This window comes from Perissodus microlepis, chromosome 3 (assembly GCF_051167445.1).
Source record: "Perissodus microlepis isolate ML-2025 ecotype Zambia chromosome 3, ASM5116744v1, whole genome shotgun sequence".
Lineage (NCBI taxonomy): Eukaryota > Metazoa > Chordata > Actinopteri > Cichliformes > Cichlidae > Perissodus > Perissodus microlepis.
In genome coordinates, this window is record NC_140463.1 from 23,801,346 (window position 1) to 23,821,295 (window position 19,950).

General features: G+C 38.2%; 1 protein-coding gene across 1 annotated transcript; it reads left to right on the top strand.

Moving 5' to 3' along the window:
* Window positions 1-408: 408 nt before the first annotated feature.
* On the top strand, window positions 409-12,651 carry rasl11a (RAS-like, family 11, member A). The gene is made up of 9 exons (XM_084923634.1): window positions 409-1,207; window positions 1,337-1,553; window positions 4,832-4,888; window positions 5,002-5,084; window positions 8,133-8,173; window positions 8,257-8,386; window positions 8,600-8,675; window positions 10,299-10,375; window positions 11,659-12,651. Exons 2-9 carry the CDS (start codon window positions 1,397-1,399, stop codon window positions 11,803-11,805), a joined length of 768 nt encoding a protein of 255 aa, XP_084779760.1. The 5' UTR covers window positions 409-1,207; window positions 1,337-1,396; the 3' UTR covers window positions 11,806-12,651.
* Window positions 12,652-19,950: the final 7,299 nt, after the last annotated feature.

A 19,950-nucleotide genomic window follows, 5' to 3' on the forward strand; every position in this document is an offset into this window, starting at 1 on the left:
AATCGTAAAAGCTTTTTTCTTAGCTATTGCATTTTAATAGCTTAAATTATCATGTCAATTGTATATTTACGCAAAGATTTAAAAAGAAATATTGAAATTACAAACAAAATAAACACGTGTAACCATTGTAAAGTTGGGCAAAGTACATTTTGAACATTTTTTAAAAGCTTCTGAAAGTCTTGTGTGAAACTGAATGAGTGTTCAGTGTGATGGCGACTATCTTTAACAATCAAAAATGTATTAAAATGTATTTTTTTTAAATCTACGACAGGGGTGTGAACCGAAATTACAATAATTTTAAGATAAACTCTTGACCTTTTGCTGTATTTACATAAGTTTTAAATCTGATAAAGTGTCTTTTACAAAACTTTTACATTTTTAATTTTTTGTTTGGGTTCCTAGAAAAAATTTCACTCAGTTATATGTTTATTAGTAACACCTTGGCGGCAAGTGGGTTTTGATTTTGGACTCAACTATGAAGATAAAATATATGGCAAACAATGGCAAAAATAAAGTCTCTGGGAAGATGGAAGAACAAACAGGTGAACAGTAGAGGGCTTAAAAATTTTCATGAATAAATGAATACATAACATTTTTAAAAGGGAGAAAATGCCGATCAAAACTTTATACTATAACTGAATCTGTCTATCTTTGCAAATCAAAAATGTTAAAAAATAAAATCTCCTTGGAAAGGTCACGTGATTAATACAGAAATGGTCTTCCAACACAATGAAAGCACAAAAGTAGAACGTGTGAATGAGCTAAGGAGACATTTTTATTATTAATATTAGTATTTGGCTCACAGGGCCTCGTCTTGCTCTGCATGTTTGTTTTGCAGCTTCGTTACTTACTAATCACGGGTTTTATCAGCTCCCAGAAGCTTCAGGATGTCTGATTCCAGGCCGGGAAGTGGAGCTCGATTTAGACCGGTCTCACGGGAATATTATAGGGGACGGTTCAAAGTCTACATCCCTCCCTCTCTGCCTCTTTCTGCTCTCAGTCAGAGGCATCTGGAATCGCTGCGGATCGGAATCCTTTTCTCTTTTTTATTTGTTTCAGGCGTCAAAAGAGGGCAGGGATGCCTGTTTGTGAAGTGAGTGAAAAGGATCCACGAAGCTTTTCACTCAGTGGAGGAAAACTTTGAACTGGAACTGGGATACTTGGAAGATAATTTGGATTTTTTTTCGGAAAAAATTGTTTTTCTATGGTAATTTCACAACACGTTTAAAGCTGCTAGAAGCGTGAATAATCCACAGGCTACCTCAGGAGGTCCGGTGTCCTCTCTACAGAGATATTATGTGCGCGCTGGAGTAATTTTTCCCCTCTCTGGGTCCAGGGATTTGTTTTTTATTTTTCTAGTGAGAGCAGAGCTGAGCTGAGGGCAGAGGGGAGCTAAATGCGGCTGACTGGCGACCCTGCACCGGGAACCATGAACAGCAGCGGGTCTGGCAACTTTCTGCTGGTCCCCATACCGGAGTACCCCCTGCTGGACTGCGTGCCCAACAAGACGGTGAAGATTGTGGTGCTGGGAGCGAGCAACGTCGGGAAAACCGGTACGGGGAGGAATGGAGGGGGGATTATACAGGTTGAATTGTGAAATTAGGATTCAAATGAATGCGGGAAGTTTTGCACGGGAACTAAAGATGATTTGACGCGTTGTGGGGAACTACTCTGGGAAAACTGTGGCTGGGATTTCTTGGATTTTAACATGACGACTATGAACAATCCTGCATGGTCCGTTCTAATTAAAATATGCTGATTAATTAAGGTAGAAATATTTGCAAATGCCTGCCGAAAATGCATACCGGTAATGATCGCCAGGGGGCGACAAATCCCATTGTTTACATGATCAATTTAACTCATTTCCGTCCACTTTAAAGGCTCTTAATGAGTATATCAAGTTGTAGTTGAAGTATCTAAATAATTTCACAGAAACTCTACGAATCAAAAAGTATTTATTGACAATTAAAAGCCATGCACTGATAACTTTACTCAAGCATTTTGGACAAAAACAACTGATGAGCAGCAAAGATTTTAGTGCATGCTAGGCAAATGTATTTTTATTTTTATGTTAAAAGTGCATGAGATACTAATTAACATAGGGACCCATTATATGGAGAAATCTGTGTGTGCCAGATTTAGGCACACACTCTAATATTCATTTGCATTGCCTGGCATGTTGATGGCATTAACAGAGGGCGTAATCAAAATAAACATAGAAAATATATATACCACTATCAATGTATTTATTCATTTGCATCAGTTAATGAAGCTATGTTTATCTATTTATAGTAAAATTAGTTTAAAAAAAATTAAAATATATTTTAGGAAGTAGTGCTTGGTTGTGCGTTCAAACTCTTATTTTGAAAAGTCAAAAATGGGGAGTAATTTGGATATCTTATCCACTCAAAGTAACCTATCAAAACAGCTTAATATTGGCACTGAGTATAGTCTTCAAAGTAAATGTAGCTACTTATTGCTATAATGTAACTACCTGAGTGAGACCCTTCAGAATAAAAGTATCCAACATGAGGAAAGGAAAGACTATAAATGGCAGCTTCTGTTCGATTGTTTTATTTTAGATTTCAGGAATCTTTAAGCATACGGCGGCTTCTCAGAATACATTTGATGCCCTGCAGTCAGAAAGCGCAGCACTGGCTCTCAGTAACAGACTAAACAGATCAGCCAGGGGAGCAGCAGAGAGTAAGCTTTAGTACAAGAGGCTCATTTATCTCACTGGAGGTAAGAGACTGAGCTACAGTTATAATAAAGCGCAGATTGGAACATGAGAGCGAGAAGGCTGCAGAAAGCGAAGGAAGAGCTAAAAGATTCCCACAGAAATGATCAGTTCATCAGTTAGTAGTAAACATTCAAAGTAGTTGTGGCCCACATGATGCACCCTAATGATGCCGCTGTGATATCACCAAGGGAGCCTTAACTTGAGTTTATGACTTGCACTTTTATGATGCATCAGTGTCATGAACCACAGTTGTGGTGTTAAAAGACAAAAACATTTTACCTGACACAAAGGCGTAATGTAAGATGCAACCTGGTTGCATTATGGGAAATATAGGAACCAGGATTTGTGGGTGCTCCAATGACTCATGCTGTGCTACCACATGTCCAGTATTTTAGAGGTGTCTTGTCTCACTGGTCAGTGATTAAATGACATGTTGAAGCTGTTAGCTGATAAGAAATACTTTCAATGTTTTTTAAAATATCAAAATGTAGTTAAAGTTTATACTGCAGCCTATTCATTTAACCTTTTATCAGACAGCACATGGATGCTCTAGAAGTCGAAGAAGTTTTTACATGGTTAGGGCAGCACTGGGTGTAGAAGAACAAACTCACACATATGCATTAACACAAATGCAGTCGTGTGAAAAACAGAGTTTCTGCATGCCTGTGGAAAAAAAAGTAGACTGCATGATTTAATAGCTTGTAGCATTTAGCAGCAATAACACAAAGTTATTGTTTGTTGACTTTATTTCTCCAACTGGAAGAATTGTGACTGACTCTTCTCTGCAAGGATTCGTTCATGCACAGCTCTCTTAAGGTCTCATCACAGCATTTCTGCCAGGTTGAGGTCTGGACTTTGCTTTCTTTTCTTTTTCAGCCATTCTGTTGTAGATTTGCTGCTGTGTTTAGGTCCTGTTGCGTGACCTAATTTTGCCCAAGCTTTAGCTGTGGGCCAGATGTCCTCACATTTGACCCTTTGGTATACAGAGGAGTCATGATTTACTCAGTGGTCTTGTGGCTGCAAAACAAGCGCAAATCATCGCACTTGACAGCTGTAATGGGATGTTTGTGCTGATATGCTGTGTTTGGCTTTCTCCAAACGTGGTTCTGTGCATTATGGTCAAACACCTAAACTTTGATCTCGCCTGTCCAAAGGACTTTGTTTTTGGTTTTCAGAAGAAACTTTGCAAGCCAAAGCCATGCTGCCACGTTCTTTTTAGAGAGAAGACACTTTCCCCCTTTAACCCTTCCAAACCGTCCGTACTCGTTCAGTCTTTTTCTCTAATTGTACTGTCAATACTTTACATGCCTCAGTTGGCATAAATGTTAGACTCTGTTAGCATAAATGTTGGACTCTGAGATGGACCCCTACGCTTTTTTTTTCTTTTTCTTTTTTCAGTTTCTCTGAGCAAAGAATCAATGCACACACAAACTAATAAAGCTTTCTTTCAGTTTGAACCTTTTGATTAGTATTGGTCCTTTAATTTCATGCCTTTCTCTGAAATAAGAACAATAGTTGTTAATATGAAGCTACAAGTTATTTCTTGAGGCATGTGGACCATTATTATGTTGCTTATATCTCTTGTGAGTCCTTTATTGTTTTAAATCCAGTCACTGAATCACTCCAGTGACCTTTTTATATGTATTATTCATGGTGTCATCTGTTGGTAGCCTACAGAAAGATAAACCTCTCCTTTGATGGAGTAAATGGGGTGGTATCCAAATAGATATATTAAGCCAAACTCCCACTCCCAAAAGACTGAAAGTTAGAAAAACAGTGTTCAGAATCCAAACACCCAGAGGTGGATGAGGCAATCATTTACCAATAGAAGATGATTCAAATTCTGAGTATTGGTGAATCATTTCTCCCTTCAGACTTTTGGACTCTTTTGTTTAGATACTAAAGTCTTGAAAATCAAACTTATGTAGCAGTGCTCGGGGAAAGTGTTAAATAGATCAGAAGGTTACTGCAGGGCATTTGATTTTTCTGTAACAGAGGTTTGGATTCTGCCCTACAAACTCTGTGCTCATTCTTTTTGTTACTTTTTATTCTTCTTTTGCATCTCTAATTTTTCTTTTTGTTTCTTTTTAGCTTTGATTGTTAGGTTTCTGACCAAGAGGTTCATTGGTGATTATGAAGCAAACACAGGTGAGTTTCTGCACATCTGACTGTACTCACTGGCTGAGTTCCCTCTGTAAAAGTCCACTGCTATAGAAAAAAAAAAAGTCGATCCGTTCATCAATCCGCCTCTCTGTCTGCAGGGGCACTCTACTCCCGAAAGGTCACGCTGGAGGGTGAGGAAGTGTCGCTTCAGATCCAGGATACACCCTGTGTCGCTCTCCAGGTAAACAGGGGACCGTAGCCATGTCGTCATCCTGGAGATTAGCTTGCATTATGCTAACTGCATGAAAGTACCAAAATATAACTGAAACATACAAACGGCTGATATGACAGGTTTCAAACTTGATTTAGAAAGTTATTCAAACTATTTCTAGATGTTAAAATTGAAAGAAAGAATATTTTGGGAAACTGCTGCAAACATCTTTGTTCAGATGTTGTGTCAAAATGTCCTTTAACCACACCACAAGGAAGCACTGAGTATATAAATGATCATAGGTCAGTTAGAGTTAGCTTGATGGGGTCAGAAATGTAGGAGATAAGTAAGCCACCATCAGGAAATTAAGGCACTGGCTTTAACTGAGACCTGTTATTGATTAGTTCGTAATTATTGTCACTTATCATGATTATGAGGTGGGAGGCTGTTGTGGCTGTGTATCGTTCTTCCACGTGCCACCGAGGCCACTGTTTGGCTATCTCAGGTACAAAAGCCTCGCCTACCTCAAATGTTTTATTTATAAAGGGGAACAAATCAGAAAAAAGCTGATGATGATGATGCACATACAATTATATCCTAAAAGTGTGTTGTTTTATTTCTAAGCTTTTGTACCATTATGGTTAGAGTTACCCGCCTCTGTGCACATAGTTATAGATTAATTTGCCAATAACACGACTGACATTTGTTCTTTTCCTTCATTTTTTTAAATATCCTGTAGATATAACAATAATATGCTGTTGTGAACTTCCTTGACTGTGATAATTTGGAAGTGAAAATCTGATACTGTGCTAGCTTTAATTTGTGGGGTTAAAAAGTTCCAAAGGGATATCTCTTTCTTGCATCATTGCCTAATTTAGTAAAATTTGTACAACCCAAAGTCCCCAAATATTCCCATTTAAAAAAAAAAAAAAAGAAGTTATCTCAAAGCCATTTTAGGAAAGTATTGAAGTATGAGGAAGTACTTCAAATACAATCTCCTCACACATGATGAGTTTAATGAGTGCAACGTGCCACACAGCTTATCCTGCTCAACAGGCTGTTTACAAAACCAAGCTTCAGAGCTGCTCATTTCCTACACGGGGGGAGATAACAGAGGGCAAGGAGGTCTCTCCTGGCAGGCTGGACCACCTCTCAGAGATTAGACAGAAATACCTGACGTGTGAGAGAAGCATGAGTGTTGAATGTGTGTGTCGAGGTCAAGCAGTTAAGGGCTTTATCGTAACCTTTAATTGGGTGTTTTCTAAAATGTGGTGTTTAAAAAGCAAATAATGGAAACACACTTTGCTTGGTAAATTTGTAGGTAGAGTTCAGATAAGAAAATTAATTGGGTGGTCTGATGGATTGAGTTCAAAGTCAGAAACAGCTGGCACGTGTCCACAAGGAGGCATTAGTCATGGAAATGAACGTTCTAGTACAATTACTATGTGCTTGGCCACGTTGAACAGGAAAATCACCGTGGATGGGTTTTAAACAATCATAACATCACAGGTGTGAAATAGTTATATTTGTTTGTGTTGGGCATGATTTTTTTTGTTTTTGGTCTGACGTGTTGCATGCAATTCTGCAGCACGCACAGTTGTGTTCAGAAATCCAGTCATCATGAGCATACACAAGAATGTCACTGTAACTTTGGTCTTTTAATGACTTTAAACAACAAGAACCAGGTGTACAAATCTGAATTTATTGTAGACTTTCTCTGAACCACACATTCTCAAATATATACAAACATTCATGTGACTAACTTCACAAGACAAAGGCCTTTTAACTTGTTAGTGATGATTGACTACAACTAGTTGTTTCCCTTTGTCAGCATAAAAAGGATTTGTTTGACAGCACTCATTGGACTGAGCAACAGTCAGAGCAATGGGAGAGTTCAAGGAAGATCTAAGAAGAAGAATTATAGACTTGCACAGGTTGGGAAGGTCTCTTGGAGCCATTTCTAAACAACTGTAGATTCCAGGATCATCAATTCAAACAACTGTACATAAGTACAAGTTATTTGGATGTGTCAACACTTTACCAGGGTCTGGAAAAAGATCCAAACAGTCATCCTCAAATGACAGGAAACTAGTTCAGATGTTCAGAAAAAACTGAGGGACCATGAAGGCTGCCATGAACTGGAACTGCTGGAACATAAACATCACTCTCCATAGTCAAGTCAGTTTTACATCGCCATGGACAAATTTGCAGCTGCCCAAATACCAATGCTACTGAGACATTGTACAAAGTAAATTAAATAACAACGGAGGAGGACTACCGCCAAGTTCTTCAACTTCATTACAAATCAACAACTAGACGGTTGAAACTTGGATATAATTCATTCTCTGAGCAGAACAATGATTCCAAACAGACATCAAAATTTGTTTTGATGGATGAAGCAAGCTAGCATTAAACTTCTGGAACAGCCTTGCAACAGCTCAACCTAAACCAATTTTGTGGATTATGCTTAAAAGCCGCATCTGTGCCATCAAACCAACAAATTTAACTGAACTCTACGAATTCTACCAAGAAGATTGGTCAGAAATCCAGAAAGAGTTATGCCACAAATTTGTTGATGATGACAAAAAGTGTCTGGTTGACATACAACTTGCTAGAGACCTTTAACCAAGTATTAATGGGGGTGAGTGCATATTTTTGAGGCTGTATCTGTATAGAAGAATAAAATTAGAAAAGAGAGATAACATAAACAGACAAAACTTAGGCCATGCAATAATGACAAATGGAAAAAATGGGCTTGAAGGAGCAGTCTATGATGGGAAATCTGGATCTATAGCAGCAAAACTAAATGCACAGTAGGGGAGACTGAAAGACAAAGCCACTGCCTCCCATTCTACTTATAGAAACTCTAGCAACAAGAAGTAAGCCTGCAGTCTGAGAGCGCGAAGTTCTCTATTACTCTAGGATTGCATGGTACTGCAAGTTCTTCAAGATACAATGGTTCCTTATTATTCAGAACTTCGTGTGAAGGAGAATTTCAAATTAAGTTCTAGATTTGAATATGATCCCCTTTCTAGTACCTGTTAGCAGAACTACAGAATGTTACTGTGTGTTTTACAGGACGATGCCGAGGGTCTGTACTGTCAGGAGCAGATCAACAGGTAAGACTGGAAACACATGAATATGAATTTGAATTAAACTCAGTGCACTATGCTAACCTCCACTATGATAACTGGGCCTGCAGGTCAATCTACTGGGCAGATGGATATGTGCTGGTTTTCTCCATCACAGACCACAACAGCTACAGAACCATCCAACCACTGTACCAGCATGTCAGACGTATACACCCCTCTGGAAACATACCGGTTATACTGGTTAGTTATGCGATCATTAGAAACAACCTGGGAAAAAAAAGTGTGCGCATAATTTTATGCAACAACCTAGTGATTTTCTTTCAGTTATTTTATTTTAAATGTCTCTGTTTCTGTTCATTCAATCTTTAGAGCAAGACAGACCAGACAATACCAGACACCTACTAACCCCAATCCTATAATCTAATCTGTTGTGTCATCTGTAATCTGCTGCAGGTTGGCAACAAAAGTGACCTGCTCCGAGCCCGACAAGTGCCTGCAGATGAAGGCGAGACGTTAGCAGCTTCATTAGGTGGGAGTTTCTTCTACTTCTGTACCACCAAACCTTTGCCCACTAATCAAAAGAGATATTTCTTCAAAAAAGAAGCCTGACTACTCCAGTTTGTGGGCATTAATGTGTTAAAAATGTCCTCTACTAGCAATAAAATATATCACAAGGCTAAATGTTTAACACATAATATGTCCTACCACTAAATGGTAAATGGACTGGTTCCTTTTACTCTTCCAGAACACTTTATACAACATGCTTTATTCACCCATTCATACAAATGCTTTTTCTATGCGCAAGTGCATCAGAGAGCAGCCTGGGGTTAATATCTTGCCCAATGATATTTTGGCACGCAGACTGGAGCAGCACAACTTTGGCTCTTTGCAAGTATCTGCACAGATAGCCTGCTAATGCTAAGCTAATCAAAAACCCAGAGTTATTTTAAAGCGGAATGAATGCCAACCACAGCCCAGCAGTATCGATAATTGAATTGGAATCACTAAATCTTATCAATTCTCAACAGTGGTAGCTGGTGTTGAGAATTGAGTAACATCACCATCTATCCTCTGAAAATCTTCATGTAGTTTCAAATTTAAAAAAAAGGTTAGTAGGATATATGTTTATCTCTCTGTGGAGTCTAGAAAGTGCAACTAAGATCATTAAAAAACACAATTTCATATCACTACTGCGATTGAATTGTGAAGTAGACAACGGTAGCATAAATAAAATATTCTTTTTCAAATAACCCATGAAATTTAGAGAGTGGATAAACAAAATACAAGCCATTTATTAAGGCTGATAAGACTCCAAAATGCAAAGAAGTGCACCCCAGGTTCATGAAGAAACAGAGAGAGCAGAGATGACAAAAATACAAAAACTGAGGGGGAGGAGTGGACTATTTATACACATGAGAATACGAAGGAAGCAGAAGGAGACTAATGAGTAAAATTATTTTTTCATGTAGTGTGGCATAAGAGTCCTAAATGCAAATAAAGGCACACTAAGGCTGCATAGAAACGCACAGCGAGGGTAAACTGACAACTAAGGGGAAGGACTGTACTGTTTATACACATGAGGAAATCAGACAAGTGGAAGGAACTGGTGGAGCAAAACACAGGTGAAGACGATCAGTGACAATGAGACAGGAGAGTAGGGTACTGTAAGTCAAGCACAAGACACAGGAGACAAATAACTAACAAAGTAAAACATGATGTGAATACCTATCGTGAAGCAAGGGAGCACAGAAACAAGAATGAACAGGACGAGGCAACAGAAAGTGGACTAATTAAACTCTATAAAAACAAGTAGCAGCTACAGCTGAAATATAACAACTAATGGCTCAAAATGCTGTCGAATAAATGTAAATAAAAGCTAACAAACTAAGAAACAAACTCAGTGTTTAAGTTCAGAGTTTTTTATAGTTATTTTTAGCCAATCTCTTCTTTACCTTGTTTTATGTAAATAATTTCATGGTCATAAAAATATGACCATGAATAAAAATCTTGACCCCTTTATTGATTTAACTTCTCAGACCTGTATATACAGTATGTGATATATCTTAACTATATACTGCATGATATCTAATGAATTACATTTCTGTGCTAAAGATAAGAGTGGCCCTAATCTGAATGTTACTTCTGCTCACAGGAGGAGTTTACTTTGAGGTCTCAGCCAGAGAAAACCACGAAGGAGTCCATGCTGCCTTCCTACATCTCTGTCAGGAGGTGGGACTTTGTTTTTGCTGATATTTGTTAGTCCAAAATGCTAGAATTTGACTTAGCTATCAGTGTATTCTGAGTCCAACCAACTATGTGGGACTTTCTGCTTTCTGTGAAAATGGATTTCATTTCCCCTTGATGCCCATAAATACAGAAAACACAGAAAAACCAAGTGTTGGTCCAGAAAGGATCACAAAAAGCCCATAATAGACTGGTTTGTATATTTGTTTTTTCTAGTGGAGTAATTTTTGCCCAAGTGGTTTGTTTCACTTTGGGTATGTTTAGACTTTCTGCTTCCTTTTGTGGCGCTGCAGAGAGTAGATTCCCAAACGCTGGCTTGTTGAATCATCATGTAAATCTGCGGTTCTCTGTAGCTTTTTGAGTCTTTCAGGTCATTGTTTTGGTTTTTAATTCCAGCTTTCATTAAGTTTAAAGTTTGGTTTTAATGGTGTATTTTTTGGATAAGGTTTTTTTTTCCTAATACAGACAATGCTAGAGAGATTTCACATGACAAGGCAGGAAGTGGTAGTGGTGATATAAGTCACACTCACTTAATTTTGATGGAGTCTGGGAGAGTGAATGTCAGATTGCAGGATATGAGATCTGTATGGGTGCTGCTAATTGTCACATGAGGAATGCATGAAAATATTTCAGTGTTTTGAGCAGCAATAGCCCTTTGAAGGGAGTGAAAATAAGCAGTAAACACAATACTAACATTGCATCAAGCTTATATGGTGAACGTGCTGTTCCTCTATATTTACTGTGGAGGAACGTCATTAATTCAGCCAGGTAACTTCAGGCTTACCCCACCTTTTGCTGGAATATATCGTCGTGGTAACTGCAAATATAACCTTCTGACCAATCAGTTCTCCACAAAAGTGTCACTTTTCCTGAAAGTGTGCTGACAGAGTCTAAACCTTTTCTGTAGCGCCTAATATCTTTGTGTTTCCCTGATAAGCATTAGTAATAAAGACTTAACTTTATTCCTTTTTTTGTTTCCTGTTAACTGCAAACATATTTACAACAATTTTATTGTTATAAGCCCTTAAATGTCATCTTAAAACAGGACACCTGTTTGAACTTCTGTCATATTTTAACATAGTCTAAGCCTTTGTTTGAATCCAGTGGAATATAAACCAGATTTGATTTCAGACATTCATTCAAACTTAATTTTCTTCCAGTACTGACTTGAATTAGTTTAGCAGGCATCAGTTTTAAATTGCAGCAAAACTGACTTGTTCTCATATGTGATTACATTTTGGCAAGTCTCTCTGTCTTCTGTCCCGCAGGTGATCCGGGCACTGGGAGGAGGGAATGGGGAGAAGAGAAGAGGAGGACTCCACCTGGCCAGACCCAAATCTCCCAACATGCAGGAGCTGAAGAGGAGGTTCAGGCAGGTCCTCTCCTCCAAAGTCAAATCAGCCACGACCATCTGAGTGCAGTACGGGCTGAAAAATGACAACCTGCAGCCGGGCACGTGGCGGAAATAAGAGCTAAAACGCCAAAGGGAAAAAAAAAATCACAAGAAGAGTTTTATGTTTGGAGATATGGAGCCATTACTGGCATGAAAAGACATGGTGTGTGTGGTGATCAAAGCTTCTCGAAGAGCACAAGGAGTCCTGATCAGATGGATGAAACGAAAGCCTTTCTGGCAGACGAGCTCTTCTGGAAGGGACTTGTGGTCAACACGACCTCTTTCCAGACTCGAGTACAGCAAAGACGCTGCCCAAAGCTGAAATGACAGATACGGCCAAACAAACAGCTTGTGTTGTATCAGAGACTTTGCATGTTTGTCATGAAAGGCAGCAGAACTTTCTGACACATTTATGTCTTATTTCTTTCCAGTTAAAAGCCAATGAATACATCGTGAACAAAGTGAATTAAATATACCAAAAACAGCGAAGACGTATCAGATTTATCCAGTTTGTTTTACATGACTCAACATCTCTTATTTCATCTCTCAACTGTGTTAAATTTTCATTGTTTTGTTTTGTTTTTTACTTACGGGGGAATAAAATGTTACTCAAAAGACATCGTTTTGTTTCTTTTTCCTATCCTGGGGTCAATCCAGTTGAGAATGACGACATAGTTCAGTGTTTCCTGAAACCAAATATATGAAATAATGAGTCTCCTTTCTCTCTGAGACATGGTGTTCTGAACTAAAACAGGAAATGACCCAACGAGCCAGGCGTTCAAGGCTATAAGCTGAGACAAATGCTGGCATTTGACGACAGGAAGGAAGTCCTTTTATAACAAAATAAACTCCTGATATTTATGGAAGATCAATGCTGTCAATAATAAAACACACACACAAGCATGTTTTGTATTCAAGCAATATCTGTTATTTAGTTAATTTACTTGAATTTTAAACTGTAATTGTCCTTTTAAATTTAAAATATACAAGAAATCTGGGTATTTTCCATTTTATTAACTTTAAAAAATGGCGTAAATTAGTTCATTTTCATTTTAGCATTAACTGAAAATGATCTTAAAACATGATATTTCAGAAAAAATACACTTATTTCATAGGACAGGTGCACAGCAGAGGTTGTCCATCAGTAAATAAAGATTTATAAATCTCTTTTCCACGAGGGGGTAAATTTATAAAGGGCCTAACAATACATATGGATACCAAAAATAAAACCCGAGAGACTAAAGAATTCCGCATCATATGTAAGTTTATGTACTTTTGAAAAGTATGAATTTTAACGTCGGGTCCAGAGTTTGAACAACACAAAATTAATGGAATTAGAGATGGGTTCCTTATGAATTGCCAGTTCAGATTTATCTTAAAATCACATTTATTAAACTTAATTTGATACTTTTTAATATCTGCAACTGTAAACGTCTCTATAGTTCAACGTTTTCATAAATTAAAGCATTACTATCAGCACCACCATCACTCCCAACACCATTATCGTCATCACGGTTGTCTTTATTATCTCTATATGGATATTTAATGTAGATATGTGAAGCCATAAATATCATATGACTTATATCCATATAAAATACAAGAAATATGACTCAGTCTACCTCATTGACTCTGTACTTTGCCTGTGAATTTGACAGAGTAAACTTTTCCACTATAGCTTAGTCCACACAATCCAAACTCTAGGTGTGACTTCATGCTTAAGTGGCTCTAAGTGTGGAAAGTTTTTCATCTCTGCTGCTTTTAAACAACAAGGTTAAGGTGTTATTTGGGTTTTATGTTGCTCCAAAGGATTTTTCCTTCCCAACGAGAAGGAATTTCTGGGCAAGTCCCAGCTATTTAGTAACAAGAGACACTGCGCCGAGCATAACAGTCAGCGGGAAACACAAGTCCTGATCTTATTATCCTGTTTGTGGTTAAAAACCCAACAGTGTTAATGAACTGATGGATTTAAAGTGTCTGTGCTTTCAGGGATTGGTCCAAAAGGAAGTGGGGATTCTGTTTGTGGTGTGTGTTTGAGTGTGTGTGTGCTTTCTTCTGTTCTCATGACCTCTCCTCGCTGAAACACAACATATTCCCAGTAAAGATAAATTCCTCAGCATCTGGAATTTCTTTGTTGGTCACTGAACCACCACCCCAGCCCTTCGGCACTACACACACACACACACACACACACATTCATGTGCTTAAAAATTGTCTGTTGACCCCAACTTGTGACTTTTTGCCCTTTGACCTTTTTAAAAGTAGTGGAATCAATCAGAGTTGCTCATGGATTATGAAAGCTACAGAGAAGCCATGGATGGGACAAAAAACATGTGTGTGTGTGTGTGTGTGTGTGTGTGTGTGTGTGTGTGTGTGTGTGTGTGTGTGTGTTTGTATGCCTTATGCTGTGGGGACTCATGTTTACACAGTAACACTGCAAGGACCAATGTCCTTTATGAGGTCAAAACAGAATTCCCATAACATAAATCAGTGAACCTTAGTTTGAAGACTTTAAGGTTTCAGGTTTGGGATGATCCAGGAATTTAACATCCTCTGAAGTGATGGGAACATTTACAAAACAAAGGGACTTTCTCATATTTCATACTTTAAGTTTAATTTCCTCATGTTTTCATTTGAATTTTCAGCTTTCATACCTCTCTCTCTCTCTCTCTCTCTCTCTCACACACACACACACAACCCCGTTCAGCTATCTTAGTGAGGACCCTTATTGACATAATGCTTTCCCTAGCCCCTTACCCTAACCCTAACCATTAAAAATGAATGCCTAACCCTTACCCTAAACCTAACCATAACCTAATTGTAACCCTGACACTAAAACCCCATTTTGAGCCTCAAAAATGCCTTTAAATGCCTTCAAAAATGTGAGGACCGGGTTGTGTGTCCTCACAAGTGACTGCTGGTTCTCACAAGTATAGTAGAATGCAGATTTCGGTCCTTACAAAGATAGCTAGACAGGAACACACACACACACACACACACACACACACACACACACACACACACACACACACATATTCTTTCTTTATGAGGACACCCATGGACTCCTTTTCCCTTTATTATGATAAGTAACCACCAAAACCTGGCTCTACTCTATCTTAGACCCTAAAACCACCTAAAAACCAGGTCTGTTCTCACTTTCTAGGCCCTCACAAAGACAGATGTGCACACACCTTGTCTGTCTTAAAGACGCTGGATGGACTATTTCTATGTTTTCCTCCCTTTTTCCTCTCAAAGCCAGTATTCTGCTCTAACATGGCCTTTAACTGTAAGTTTATTTGATTGATGGAGAGTTAATGTGACATTTACGAGGCTAGATTTAGAAAACAAACCTACACTAACCGTTTCCTTTTAGGGTAAGGACACAGAGAGAGATTAAGTAGACTTTTGAAAAAGTCTTAATAACATCCACACAGTTACTAAATGTTGAGTTCTGCAGATGAATCTATATTAACAGCATGCCATGCGGGTCAATCCACACTGATAATAAAAAAAAAAAAAGGTAAAGTGAATCGTGGAGGGTGGGAAATACAACCAGCCATACAGGATGATGCCAAAGACATAACAGGATTAACCTCCTGAGGAGTCCCCCGGGACAAAAATGTGCTTTTTAGCCTCTGTTGACCCCCATTGTAACCTCCAAGACAGTTTCATTATTACTCCAAACAACACTGAAATGACCAAGCTGCTTTCCTTTCTTTTATAAAAAAAAAAGAGATTCATATTGATGCATGACAGAGATCTAAAAAGTAAAACTCATATTTTCTAGTCTAAACTGCATACTACTTTAAGTGCCCTAAGGCGGCTGATTTCGTGCTACATCAGTAAAACTGAATTGCACAATTGAATTCAACTTTAGAATCCAAAAAACACTGGTGCACTTTTATTTCTGACCTAAAACTTTAAAACGGTGAAAAAGGATTACGTAAAATGAAAAAGAATAATGTCCAAACATAATAGATCCTCCTATTTTCATAATAATTTATCCAGCTGCTTCTGAATTCCTCATTGTGAAGCCTTGACATACTCACAACATAGCTTCTAATAATTGTGTTAAGTACTGGAAGAATGAAATATGGGAATTTCACTCACCAGACCTGAAGCAGTGAGTTTAAATAGCTTAGGTCAGGCCTGATAACTCTATTTAAAAAACAAATACAAAATAAAGATTTCTTTGACTCTGTAAGGTTTCATATTTTGTAAGGAGTGAGCCTGAAGTGGCCGCTAAAAAGCATTTTTGTTTAAGTGTGTTCAAGGTTGCTGTTTCAGGGAGGCAGACAACCATTTATGTGATGGACTATTTAGAATCTCTAAGTACCCAGATGTGTTTGTGGAAAACCTGGAAAAAAATGAAAAAGTGAGAACCATGTAAACTAAAACCACAAAGGTTTTTGAGCTCTTCTATAACACTATAAGACTTAAAATTTACTGCTAATGTTATATGATCCTGGAGTTTTGTGCACTTTAATTTCTGATAGATTTGAGTTTCCTTTGTTTTGGCACTCTAACTGGAACTATGAGCTTTGACCTCAAGCTCACCTTTTATTTGTCCTGGGTCTGCATTTAGCTCATTTGACCTCATAATTTGTAATAGTTAGCCGAGTTTTTAAAAAAGAAATTAATTTAAGTGTACCTAGTTTTGTACCTGAGTGCATTATCTATCATCTCATGCTACCAGTGGTGACAATGACTCCAACCAAATGCAAAAGTGGAAGTGTTGTTAATTTCATTAACACCAAAGCAGCTGAAAATGATTAACAACTCCCTCTGTTACTTAACTGACCAGAAGTTTCTTACTCTGATTTTTTTGAGCGGTGTATAAACACATATAAACCACTGACTGGTTTCATTGCAGCAAGAAAACGTACGGAAAGAAACATTCAGACAAATTAACCAAACAAGAAAATGCCTGAACATGTTCATCACAGCAGTTATTTGGGTTTTGCTTGGGGTGAAGGAAAAAAAACAAACCATCCATCAGCAACCATAACTGCACAATTTCCAGGGTTTGACCATAAGTGTGTGGATGTGCAGTCTTGTTCAGCATTGGTTAGAGTTGGCAGCCTGAGCTGCTGGCAAAGAAACACGAGATGGAAACCCAGAAGAGAAATTTAGGGCAAAGTTACAAATATTTCTTCTTTGCTGGAGTCCATAGAAAGCAAAGAGTCATTGAAGCAGTAGCATATGGAACTCATCCATCTTTCCAAGTAAGATAGAGCACCCTGGAACCTCCTACAGTTCTCATGTGTTTGTGCAAAAAAGGAGCACCACACATATGGGTTTTTTTTTTTTTTGCCCCTCTCCAATATGTACCCATTGCTTTTACTCCTTCTGTTTCCCACATTGCTCTTTCAAAGGGCCTTCACTTTGCTGTCAGCTGCTGGCACATGAACACGTTGTAGAATCAGTCTGGGCATGTGCTGAAAAATGAGAACCAAACTGTTACTGTATGTTCAGTATCCTCCTCGAGCCTGTTCAGCATAAGCCTTCATGGCCTAAATAGGAAAATGTCCTGAAGAACACAAACAAGCAAGATTTGTTCCAAATGTCCCATCAACCTCTGTTTAGTCTGGTGACTCAGGACATGACAAACTTGACAGATTCTTCTGTATTTGACCTCAATGGCAAACCAAACACTCTGGTTAGAACCAAGTAAAAGCTGCTTGGAGCTTAAATTCCATATTTGCTTTTTGATAAAATATATAATTTCCTCTGCATATTTGGAAGTAGCTGAATGCTGCTTTTGTGCATAAAGGGTCAATATGATACACATGTCACTACTCTGCATGAACTGTAATATGACACTCCAAAGCTTCTGGAGTTGCTAAAATAAAGCCACCCCAAAGAACTGCAGTTCCTCTTCTGCCCACTAGAGGCTGACTCAGAAAGTGAGTCAACATCAACAGTCTTCCATGCTACAATGGCCGACTTCACAGCACTAAAAAACATGGTTATAGGCTAACAACGCATAACAACTCTGAGGAGTGTGAATTTTTAGTTTACTGCAGTTTATTTCTGCCATTTTTGTTTACATATCCTCACTCCTGCCATTAGAAAATCAAGATAGCAATAACCACAAAGGTAAACTAAAGACTACATAATGGCCAATATCGTTTGACTTCTGATCTTACAAACAGAAGTCCGGTTGTGTAGAAGTCCAAAGGAAAAAGCATTTCCTGATTGGCCAGACCTAAGTAGAAATTTTAGATTATCCAAAAATACTTAATAACTTGAAATTTTAAGTTCTTTATTTTAAGTTACTTTCTCAGGAGTTCAAGTTAGCAAATCAAACTTTAACCAAAAACTTTGACTTATGGACCACTAAATGTTTTTGTTTGTTTTTCTCTGGCACAAGTTTTTGAACTCTTGGCTCTTTTGATCTATGACCTCAGTAAACACTTTCGTGAGAACGATAACGCAAATGTCAGTTCTCATTAAATACACTATAAAGTTAATTTTTCACCTCATGGTCCCATTTAGAGACAAGAAAATAGGCTGAAAGAGAGAATGTTGTCATTGGCTCATAATGTCTGTTTTCAAAAAATAAGATTGCAGGAGTAAAAGCAATCCGCTTGAGTCTTTCATCCACAAACTAATGAGTGATGTCAACAGCCACTGGCTATGTGCATATTTTACATGCAGTTTATGGGAGAGCACCACTTTATGTCAGCTTCTACATTTCAGTTTGGCAAAGGTGAGTCATCCCAGCCATGCTCATCATTGCAGTCAATGAACACAGTCTTATCTTGTGTGATTATGTTGTCAATGTATATGATAAAGTCCTCCCCCTTCTCCACATGTCCTGCATTTGTCAATTTTGACTAATAGTTAAACTTTTGAGCTGATGGATGCAATATACACATGTTGCATGTATAGATGGATAATGTATGCATTCCATCCATACATTATCTCCCAGTTAGGTTGTGGTGAAAGCAGGCTGAGCAGGGTATTCCAGATATCCTTTTCCCCAGGCAAAATTTTCCACTTCCTCTTGAGAGGATCCAATGGCTATGGAAGCTTGTTTCTGCCACTGAAAACAAAACATGTTCTGCTATTGAGAAGTCTGAATTTGGGGTTAATATCTGAAAGTTATTAGACTCAAATTCTGAGCTGACTCAAAATTGCCCAGCTTTCCATAGAGCTGTGAAAGACCAACCACATGTGTATTTACCTACATCACATTAAAATATTTCCTCCTCCCCTTAATCATTCAGTATAAGATGATCAAAAAAAATAATGGATCCAGACTAATTGCACAAACGTGACTGTTTCCCAAATATGTAGAGACCAACCAGACCACGATAAAAAGTCTCAGCTTATCAACATCTAATCCGCCCACCCGACAGAACCAAATGTATTTGGGGGTTCTTGTTCTGCTGACCACCGTGGGAAAGCACTCCATCAGCCACAGGAGCTACGAAGACATAAACCAGCTGTCCATGCATTAATCTGTGTGTGTGTATGTTGCATCCTTCTGTTAACTTTAGGAGGCGGCAGGAGGTTGAGGCCATGTCTGGGATAGAGTCTGAAACCAGAAAGAAAATGTAGACAATTTATAAAGAGAGTAGCAGCGCGTAGATAGTAAAACTAAACACGAGGAACACAATATAAATGAGCACTAGAGAAGAGAGACAAAAATAACAGCAATGGCTGACAGGAAAACAGGGAGGAACACGTCAGCTGTTGAAAGAAGACAAAGTCCAAGAGATAAAAGAAGAGACAAGAGCACAAAAATCAGCTTGTTTGTCCAGACATGAAATAAATCAGCTTTTATCACAAGACAAGATAGGAAACATTCAGCACAGCAACATCACAGGAAGGAATGAGTGACCTTTGAGGTCATTTAGCTGTAAAAGGTCACACTGCTTTTAGAGGATAAAAAAGGATAAAAATCCTCCATAAAAATGTTTATTGATTTATTGTATATGGTCAATCGTATTAGTGAATAGTATTCAGGAGGCAAACTCTTCGCCTTCAGTCTACCATGAAGGTGATGATGAGGACTGAAGACCTCTACCTCAGATCCATCTACGAGTGGGTTGTACTCAGAGGGTTCTGTCAGAGTCGTCACATAGCCTCCATCCTGAGTACGACCTCTTGTTTTTCCAGTCCTAAGATCTCATTTTTTTTTTTCAGTTTTTAAAAAAATATA

Coding starts and splice junctions, on each gene's coding strand:
- rasl11a (XM_084923634.1), top strand. CDS start 1,397: ATGCGGCTGACTGGCGACCCTGCACCGGGAACCATGAACAGCAGCGGG. Junction 4,889..5,001: donor TGATTATGAAGCAAACACAG/GTGAGTTTCTGC, acceptor CTCTGTCTGCAG/GGGCACTCTACTCCCGAAAG. Junction 8,387..8,599: donor GAAACATACCGGTTATACTG/GTTAGTTATGCG, acceptor AATCTGCTGCAG/GTTGGCAACAAAAGTGACCT.